At 41.4% G+C, this 10822-nt stretch overlaps 1 protein-coding gene across 1 annotated transcript; it reads left to right on the top strand.

Moving 5' to 3' along the window:
* Positions 1–2221: 2221 nt before the first annotated feature.
* Positions 2222–4047, top strand: GADD45G (growth arrest and DNA damage inducible gamma). The gene is made up of 4 exons (XM_048851124.2): positions 2222–2393; positions 2573–2674; positions 2783–2996; positions 3311–4047. The coding sequence occupies exons 1-4, from the start codon at positions 2341–2343 to the stop codon at positions 3419–3421; spliced, it is 480 nt and encodes a 159-aa protein (XP_048707081.1). The 5' UTR covers positions 2222–2340; the 3' UTR covers positions 3422–4047.
* The last annotated feature ends 6775 nt before the right edge of the window (positions 4048–10822 follow it).

Here is a 10822-nt window from a genome sequence, read left to right as displayed (position 1 = left end):
AAATCAAATTTCTACAAACCTTGGGCCAACTGGAACATTTCTGGTTTTCTGAAAAACAAGTTTTAAAAGCAAATTAGTTATTCCCTTCAGTGTTTTCAATCCAAATATTGCAACCCAGAGAACTTGACAAAGAAATGGATATAACTGATTTTTACTATCCTAGGTGAGAGAGATGCCAAAAACAGAATTACTCTATATAATATAATATAGAGTATTTTTAAGTCTACGGTGGTATTAGTGATGTATAGGCAACAAAATAGTGTGTGTGTGTGTGTGTGTGTGTGTAGGTAGAGAAATGTGTGTTGAACTCTGGAGTTGCACTCTGATTTAGGTGGAGACTTTTCTAAAATGTGTTTTGAAAAATCTAAATCAGACGTTGAATATAACTGACAATGATCCTAATGGCACAGTTAGTGTACACTTATTTTATAAATACTGTATATTGTGCATTTAATACTTGACCTCAGGGTTTTCTTCATTCTAAAGAAAATTTTGTATCCTTTATTTGTTAGGTAGCTTCTAAATCCTTAGGCTCACAAGGTGGTGCAATTTTATTTTAATACTGATTACCATTCTGCTAGAAAATGCAAACCTTTTTCTAAGTGTACAGATGCAGCAGTTTCTGTACTCTAGAATAAGTATAGGGAATTAAAATCAGGCTGTTGGAGAATTTGTACATGGATCACTGCTTAATACATGACCCTTTTTTGGTTTGCATGTATTGGCTCTTTTTTCCAGCAAATCCTTCTAGTGTTTCTGCACAGTAACTTGTAACTAGGGCAGGGAGAGAGAAGAGGAGGATACATTTTAGCAGCGGCTGTTTAAACATCCAGCAGATAGCGCTACTACTCCAGATTACAGTGTTTTTGAAGTGAAAGAAGGCAACAAGGTTTTCAGGAGAAACTGGTTACAGTGTATGCAGTACACTGATTTGGATACTTAGTAAAATGACAGGTGAAACTCTTGCTAGTTTTCAAGGTAAGTGAGTGCGTTGAATATACAATGAGTTCACAATACGCTACAACCTGTGTCAACTTTTTAGTTTCCACTAAAACTATTTCACACAGTTACACTTGTGAAAATAGAGGAAATAGATACATGTCTAGTGAATTGTTTTTTAAAAATAAATCACAAAGCAGGCTATAAATCATTCCAAATTTGCACTGAAATGTTGATTGCTTGCTTTGCCAAACTTGCATGTGTAATTTTCTGAAATGTATTAATTGTGTATGAAGGATTAAAACAAAGAACAATAATAAAGTCTTTAACTAGGAGATGATCGCGTGCTCAAAACATTCAATTGCACTCCAGAAGCGTGTGCAAATGGAGACATTCATCTGCAATAGCAGATTGGACGATACAAGAGAGTAATGCAATTGTCCTCTCTTGCCCTCCACCCCAGCAGCAAATCCCCACCCCAGTGGCAGGTGGACAGTGTTGCTATGAAGAAAAAGAATCAATTGTCTGAACTCCAGACTGCCACACGCCAGACCTCCACTATTGTGCGCTTTCTATAGAAATGCAAAGTAGCAGCGTGTGCCATCCACAATCTGCTCCACACACCGACTCATTATTCATACAGGGCTTGTGTCCTCATTTTGGTAAAGTTTGCAAGAACATTTCTGCAGCAACCTAAATTGGTAGTAAGTCTGCCAAGCAAAAATAACTAGTGTGCTTGGAAAGGAACTCAAAGCATGCAAAATTAGGGAGTACAATATGCAATGATCCACGTGTAAATGTAATTTGTCTGTAATGTAAAACACTCTCCTCACCCTTTAATTTTTATTGCGATTCTGCCCTACTTACTTGTATTGCACTCTAAATAAACCGGTAAGAGTTGCATTGTCTTTGTGTTCCCCAATGCAATATTTTAGTGCATTTTGCATAATTTTTATTAAGACGAGGTTCACAGGTTGCAATAGCACCAAACAACGCAACGTAATTTATACCCTTTTTCTGGTTTTTTGTTTAAAAAAAAAAAAGGAAAGAAAAAAAATTACATCTGCAGTGTCTGCCTGGCAACACCATAACAAAAGCAGCAGCACTAGCAGACTCGAGGCAATCTAATTCCCCCACCCCCCCACGTGGCCTCCTGGCACGAGCCGGCCCAGCCTACCGCCCGATTATCATAATAATACTCCCTTAGCCTGGCCAATGAGGGCTGCAGAGACTCCGCCAGCTGCCGGCACAGCAGCCAGGCTGCCTATAAATACGGCAGCTGCCGCCAGTCTCCACTTCGCAGTCGCCAGGACCCGCGCAGAGCTCGTCGGGGAACCAGAGCGTGGGATCTAAACGCCGAGCCGCCCCGTGTGGATACGGATACAGGCTGTGAGACGCGACATGACTCTGGAGGAGATTCACGGCCAGGAGCCAGTGCCCGAGAGCAGCGACAGGTACCTACCCCGCCGGGGCGTGCTGCGGGCGCTGCTGAGCCCGCGGGCTGCTGCCGGGGCGCGGGGCGGGCGGCGCGTGCAGGGGAGCGGCTCCCGGGGGTCTCGCGGCGGCGGGGGCGACATGGGGGGGGTCTCGCGCCGGGCCCCGGACTGAGCCGCCTCCCCGCTCTGTGTTGCAGGATGCAGGGCGCCGGCAAAGCCCTCCACGAGCTGCTGGTGGCGGCGCAGCGGCGCGGCGGCCTCACGGCCGGGGTCTACGAGTCGGCCAAGCTGATGAACGTGTGAGTATCCGTGCGGCGGCGGGGCCGGGGGGTGGCGGCGCGGGCTGTGGCCGGCGCGGGGTGCCCGGGCCCTGTGGCGCCGCCTCTAACCCCCGCTCTGCCCCGCAGCGACCCCGACAAGGTGGCGTTCTGCGTGCTGGCCGCGGCCGAGGAGGACGAGGGGGACATCGCCCTGCAGATCCACTTCACCCTCATCCAGGCCTTCTGCTGCGACAACGACATCGACATCGTCCGCCTGCACGACATCCCCAAGCTGGCCGACATCGTGGGGCCCAGCGAGGAGTCGGGGGAGCCGCGCGACCTGCACTGCATCCTCATCACGGTGAGTCCGGGGCCGCCGCCCAGGGCCCTCCGGCAGCCAGCCCAGACCTGCTCCTACCAGGGCTAAAGCGCCCTGTTGCCCCTGTGTGACCCAGGGAGTCCAAATCCCGTGCTCCATGCCGCCTCTGGGTGCAGCAATTAATGGATTGCTGGTGTTCAGCTAACACCACAGATTTCTTTCCCCCACCCCTTTCTTGCTCCATCCTGCCCATTTAAAGAGACTAGTTCACTTTCCCAAAGCCCCAATCTCTTGCTGATCTAGTTTAGTAATATGTACTCATAGAATGTGTTTTGTCTTGTCCATTCTTCTCACAGAATCCCAATGAGGATGCTTGGAAAGACCCAGCCCTGGAAAAGCTAAATCTCTTTTGTGAGGAAAGCCGAAATGTCAATGATTGGGTGCCCACGATCACCCTGCCTGAGTGATGAAGGTTCAGTGCACTGGAGAGGTTGAAACCTTTGTTGCATTCTCATCATGGTGTTGCACACCTGGGTGAACCAACAAGTTGCTGATTCTGTGGATTAGCCTGGTCAAGAGATCGGATTAAGCCGCTCAGACTGGCAAGCAGTGGGCTCGGGCTCTTGTGGAGAAGAAAGAAGTGAGGGAGAAGGGGGATGTCTCATGCCAGCAGTGAATCCCCACTGTGCTGCAGCAGTGGAATGGCTGGCATGCCATGGAGCTGAATGAGTATTGCAAGTTTACAGGAGCTGAAGAAATATTGCAAGTTTTCAGGTCAAGTGGAACTGTAAGAAGGCAGGACAGAAGGTTGGGGAATCTGACAAAAATGACTTGGAAAGATTGGACAAAATATTGTAACTATGAACTGTTGGCACTGTCTATAAAACTTTAAGAAGAAACATTTTGATGGCCTAATAGAGACTTATTACTGTGACAATTATACAAAGACTTTTCTACAAAGACTTATGCAGACCAATTTTATCCGAGGCCTTTGGGCTGCTTTGCAAAACTTGGTTTAATAATGCAATAATACTTTTTATTTATGCTGCTATTAAAGTTCTAATGTTTATAATAAACTTTTTTTGATAAATAACTCTGTTCTTTTGCTTACTGGGTGGGGAAAACCTTATTGTCATTTTTAAAGGTCTTGGGCTACCTCTTTCATATCCCTTTACTTCTATAAAGTTGTGCTATAATGAACCAACACATGGAAATTTGCCCTTACTTAAAAATACTTTTACCTCTAAGGGATAGCAGCTGATTGACTAGAAAGCATGGCTATTAAAACTGATCATTTGACCTTTCACTCCTTTGCTGCAGCAGCTGCTGATCACAACAGCTTGCAAGGCTGAGGAGCTGCATGCTTAATGAGCTGAGTTATTATCATAGGCAGCCTTTGTAGTCCACTAGAGAGGAATAGGTTTCAGACCTCAAGGGTTTTTTAAATATAAAAGGGTTAATTATAATTTAAGATACCAGTATTGGAATCTGTCAAAGTAACTATCTGACAGTAGCCATGAGTAAATTATACAGAAACATTTAAAATATGATGAAAGCCTACATGCCTTTCTGGTTGCATTTAATACTTTATTTAGATTACAAGTAAGTAAAGCTAAAACCTTGCAAACACAACGAACATTGCATACATATTTCTGAGGTAATAGCTTGCATCTACTTCAAGCAGTTGTCTGACTTGACTGACTGCCATGTTACCTAGAGCAATAGAAGCTGGGGTTCCCAAACCCAATTGCCTGAATAAAACAAAATCAAGTTCTGGGAGCTATCTAGGCAAAGATGCATGTTTAAAAAATTAACTTGTTACATTATTATATGGTGTAATATCACTACTTAGGTGTGCTGTTGTCTGAGCATTCAGCAGGGAGATTCTAAAATACAGTAAAAAGAAAAGATACTTGTAGCACCTTAGACTAACAAATTTATTTGAGCATAAGCTTTCGTGAGCTACAGCTCATTACAGTGAACGTCTAGTGGGCTGTACCTACTACATGCTTACAAAAGACAGTTGTGAAGTTGCTGAAAAATCTTTCTTAGGAGAAGAGCACAGGAGAATGACACACACAATCCATAGTCTTATTTTAATAGCATTTATGCAAAGTATGCTAATGCATCCTGTGACTGTAGGTGAAGAAGAGAACAAGCCTGAACTGTAGCATTAAGTATCTTTCAGGAAAATAACTTCACAGGTGTCAACATAGTTCCTCTATTAGTTGCTTTGCAAGTGACTAGCATTTCTAAGTAGAATAGTTCAGGTGTATGTGTATTTGAGGATTTCATTGCATCACGTGCTCCTGCTTCCATTGTTCTTGATAATGGAAGTTCACATTCTCTGTGGTTTCTCTATTCCTATGGTGGAATATGTTCCATGTACTCATTGCTGTGCTTTATTGTCATTGCCATTATGTGGTATGATAGAGCATCATAATGCAAATAGAGTAATTCATATTCCTGATACAAGTAACATAGCAAGAAATATCCTAAATAGTTTTATTCTGTGAGGAATTACTCTGGTGAAGTATACATTAGGCTTCTAAGTTTAATTAATTTATTTTATTTCTGTGCTACCCTTTCCTATGGATGGTTTTACATGTTTGTTTCCTATAATATGGAGTATTTTAAGATAAATAGAACAGCTATGGTTAGCAAAGCAGGCTGTTACATCTGTTATAGAACTTTAAGCATGTTACTCTTGGGACACAGTTGAAAATGTCTGGTATTTAAATACTGTAGTGCATTAAAAATACAAAAGATAAAAATAAGTGTTGAGGAGGTGGAAATTTTAAAATTTTATGCCTCCACTTGCACATGTTCTCACTTCAAAAATTACTTTTAAACTAAGGCTTTCTTAGTATTATTAAGAAGGAGTGATGTCTTTTCCATCAGTTAAGAAGAAAACCTACTCATACAGCACTAGTGCAAAGGAGCAAAGATTGCTTCTAAAGCAATTACCTTGACACATATGAAATATCAAGTCAGTTTTTCTGCATTAACAAATATATGCTCTTTTGTTTTTGAGACTCTTGCAGGTCTGTGGTAGATTTCTAAGAAATAGCACTCTTACATAATCAGTATGTGGCTCAGAACAGCTAAAAATGAACTGTCCTGACATCAACTTTTATGCAAAGTGTGAGCAGTAAATTATAGCCTTGAATGGTTTAACAAGCTGTTGAGCAGAGAAAACTGAACAAAGTTCTTACATTATAGACATTGCATTAAAATGAAGAAATAACTTGGCCTGGTTGGACTGTGTATATAAGCCATGGTACTTATTAGGAGAAAGGTTTAGTTTATTTTATTTTAAGTAGGAAAGCAAAACAACATTCCTAAAACTAATTTAATCTACAGTAACTGCTTTAGTAGCTATGGTGAAAATATATTGTGCTTCAGACAATAATGAAACAAGCCCAAATCAGCACTCTAATTTTGAAGTACACACTTGGAAAAGAAGGAGATGATTTTGCACTTACTTTCATTACAAGTTGAGAGGCTGCCCCGGCCTCTCTGTATGTCTTGAAAATTGCAATTTGTGCCTTGTGAAAAGTATATCAATTCATTTTTTTGACCCATATGCTACTGAAAATCTTTCTGGTTTAATGCATTTCGCTGGAGTGCAAATAGCGGTAAGCCCAATTTAGCTTGGGTTTGTTATTAAAATGGCCCGTAGTGATCAATATTTACTGCATAGCAATCAAATATATGCAGTTTATGAGATACATACTCTTGCAAATATTTCTAAGGATGGACATCACTTAACGTGGCAAAACTTCAGCAGCTGGTATCAATTAACCTGAGTAATCTTTACATACTCAAATATATTAATCTGTGAGAAAAAACTGTACAGTTGTTATAAAGGTACAATGTATGTGTGTCCTTAGGTGTTGGTGGGGCTAAGGCCCCTCAATAACACTCCATCTGTCAGCCACACTGTAGTATCCATAATGTGGCTTACTGTAGGGCAGCATTCAGTACCACTTACTGCCACTGGATAACTCCAGGAAGGACTGGAGCTGCTTCAGTCCTTGAAGACTCCAATACATCTGGCTGCCATAGAGAGACTCCCAATAAATTGGACAACCAGGAGCCCCTGCAAAACATGGGCAGCAGGTACTTTAGTCCCACAATGGCTGAATTTTGCATATGCTTCTTGGAGGTAAAATCAGTCCCTTGTTGCCTTTGATCCTTTGGTGTATCACTGGGGGCTGTGGGTGGGTTGGGGGAGTAGGCTGAGCTGGGAATAGAATGAAAAGGGGTTAATGAGGAGGGAGCATTTGGGACCGGTTTACTGAGTTTACTGGTTCAGTTGTGGGAGAAGAATAGGTTTTGGCACCAAAGATATCTTACCTGAGGGAGGTTCAGTAGGAAAAGGTTGGGGTTCTGAGTAGTGGGGAAGTTTTGAGCTAAGAGGTGAGGGGAGAGGAGAAAATCTCTCCTTGCACTTCTCTTTGTAATTTTCCTCCCATGGGTGCTGCATGATGGTCAGATCCATGTATTTTAATAATATTGTAAAATCATAAACATTAAAAGATAAGTATTATTACATCATTATGACTGTATTCACATCCTACATGCTACTGCAATAATATTTGTATGAAGTATGCCTTTTGAGGCATATGAAAACTAATAGCACTCTGGTTATTAATATCGTTGTAAAATGCCTATGTTAACATATGTGAAGTTTTGAATTCCCTTTGTATGATGTTACTGGCATATATTTAAGACCAGACAGCCTAACCTAGGTAAAGGTGATAAACAGGACTGCCCTAAACAAAGGATTAGGTGGGTTTACCTCAATTTACCTATTTTCTGTAAACACAGCTATTGAGCTAAACTAGTGGGGATTATTCTGAGCCTGAACTCAAGAGACAGAGAATTAATGTGGCTCCTACGCTCCAGAGAGAGACACATGCAGCTGAATCCCCGGAAGGCCTTCTTGACTTGTAAGACAAAGACATCTTTTTGGGAATATAAGGAGGAGAGAGAGTTTCCATCTTGTTCTTTCACATTATGAAGACAAAGAAACCAAATGATTTGATCTCTGTGATGGGTAGGCCAGCCAGTAAAAAGCTGGAAAGGAGACTGGGACTGAAAGAAACCGTCTTGAACAAAGACTGTAACTTCCTAGATTAAGTCTGACTTTTAGATCCATGTTTTCACTTTTATTTGCTTGTAACCATTTCTGCCTTTATTTCTTTTACTTGGTATCGCTTAATCCATGGTCTTCTGTTAATAGACTTGTTTTGTTTTTACTATAAACCTATTCACTTCAGTGTTTGAAGTTAAATTGATGGGCTGTGATGTACAGACTCTTTAAAAAAGCAGCAAGCAATGTTTTCTGTGGATGCATAGTGGCAGTGGCTCTGCATTGGAGAGAAATATCTCTGAGGAATTCAGGGGCTGGAGTTCACTGACTGTTACCAGCTATATGAAGTTTGGGTCAGGAGAGCCTTGAGGAGTTTGCTGGTGAGGAACACAGACTAGTGTGACAGGGAGCTGACACAGTCTAATCACCCCACCAGCAAAACTCTTGCTGAGGCAGAGAGATGTAACACAGTGACTCACAGTTCTGAGCATCCCCAACAGCATGCTTCAGTCATCTAGTCCATTTCTCTGCTAGTGCAATTGTGTACTTGATGCCTTGTTCAGTCTAGTTTTAAATTTCTCAAGCAATGGTGTTCCATTACTTCCTTTGGGTATCTATTCCTCGACCTAACAGTGCTTACTGTCAAGAAAATTTCCCTGATATTTTCTGTTTTCCTTAATTACATTCACTTATGCCTAGTTATACTCCTGTGTATCACTCTAAATAATTCTCTCTTTCTCTCTCTCTTTGGTGTTTACACTTTTCATTTCATTGTTGATGGTCATCCTCTTTCTTCTTAGATGCCCAACTGGTGTATATGGTCCTTAGCCCATGGTACTTCTGGTGTGTATGGTACTTTGTTCTTTTAACTACTTTTATATCCTAATCAAAATATAAAACATATACACATACATGCATATAGGACTAAGTTCCTGGAAGATAATGCTCCTAACTCCGCAATTGAATGGGCAGTGTTGGAGGGCGGAAGGGAAGTGTATCAAGAGAGATATACTTAGAGATCAGAATAGAATCACATTGCTGTGGAAGCGTAGTGTGCATAGTGTGCTGCTCGATCTGTGCAGATGCTTGCAGACCTGTAGGAAGGGGTATGCTTATGGCATAAAGATATGTAGTTAGGAGAAAAGACAGGGGCGGGTATCCTGCTGTCTTAAGTCTGTAAAACTGGTGTGGTGTTAAACTACTGTAGTTGGAGGCTATTTTTATTGACTTATGCTCTGAAGGGAGCCAGTCATTGTGGAAATGTTAAGTGCCGAAATGTTCCAAGGTCAGGACATGAAGACCAGATGCATTTCAGCAAATCCATTACCTGCCAATCCTCAAATCCTCCTGTCAAATGAAAACAGCAGAAAGTGGCAAGGTTACAGTGTCAGGTGTACAGAATATACATCATCGCTGGAAACAAGTGCAATCATGTGTCAGCAGGAATTAGTTTGGGGGGTAAGGGGAAGGCATGTGTGAGTATTGTACTCCTTGAACGGACATACAGTTACAGAGGTCAGCCATGCACATGACTATGCCAGGAGATCCCAAATCCACTGCATATGTTAAAGCAGGGGTGACAAAATCATAGACATACAGAGCTGGCATAATACCCAGGGAGGAGGCATAATTAATGCCATCCATTCTGCAGACTGTAATTAAAGATTGGCCTTTGAATCCTTCTCATTTCCCATCCACTCCATCATTACAGAAATGGTTTGCTTGCTTGTTTGCTAAAGTTTGGACAAGTGATGACAGGATATTGGAAGAGCTGGATAAATACTGTTACTATTTGCTAAATGTCCTGCAGCAAGATATATGTGCAAACATTGTTTGAGATATTAGGGATGTGTTGGTGTCTTTATCTGCATGGAAATCATGTTAATATAATTATATAAGCTCATAGACATAAAAAATATGCTGTGCTGAGAAATCCCAAACTTTCTTCCTGCACTGGCATTTGCCCACCCACATTTCTAGAATTTTGCTGGCAAGAAAAGGAATGAAATGCTCACCAGTGTGAGACAATGCCTCTTTGTAGAGCTGACTGAAGATCTACTTTCAGGATGTGATATAGGCACACTGGCAATTATAAACTATTTTGTATAACGCAGTTGGGCCACAATCTTCTTTCATGTTTAAGCATGGTTATCTTTGAAGTGTAGAGAGGGATTTAGAGATAACAACTGAGTTTTTATTAAAATAATTATAATATTATCTTCAGGGAGGACTGAAAAGAGTGTGAGGGGGAAAATACACTTTCTACATTATGGAGAGAACAAGTTCTATTTGGTTCTGGAGAAACTTCCACTTCCTAAATTCTAAAGCAGGATACCCAGTAAGTGAAACCCAAGATGGAAGCATTACGTTATCAGAAAAAAGTCTTATTGTTTGATCATATGCTGAAGTTAGGGTTTTGCTTCAAGCAGCTTAGGTCAGAATTTTCAGACTTGGGTGTCTAAAATTAGTCTCCTCAATCCACATTTAGGCACCTATGTGAAAATTACGTGATTTTCACAGGTGCTCAGTATCCACAATTCTCATTGAAGTTGGTGAGAACTAAGGATGCTCAGCATGTCTGAAAATCAGTCCAGGTGTTTAAATAAAGAATTAGGACCAATATTTCCAATAGTGGCCATCTCAAGTTGCACCTCCATCCACATTTAGACATGTGTATATATAAACACTTAAGAGTCCAAAACCTCTAAAAATTAGGTTAGCTGCCTACATATGGATTTATAGGCCCAAAGTTAGGTGTCCCAATTTGAAA

Source organism: Caretta caretta, chromosome 5 (genome assembly GCF_965140235.1).
Source record: "Caretta caretta isolate rCarCar2 chromosome 5, rCarCar1.hap1, whole genome shotgun sequence".
In the NCBI taxonomy this organism is placed as follows: domain Eukaryota; kingdom Metazoa; phylum Chordata; order Testudines; family Cheloniidae; genus Caretta; species Caretta caretta.
The sequence above is the reverse complement of the archived record's forward strand: the minus strand, read 5'-3'. Positions and strand labels throughout refer to the sequence as shown.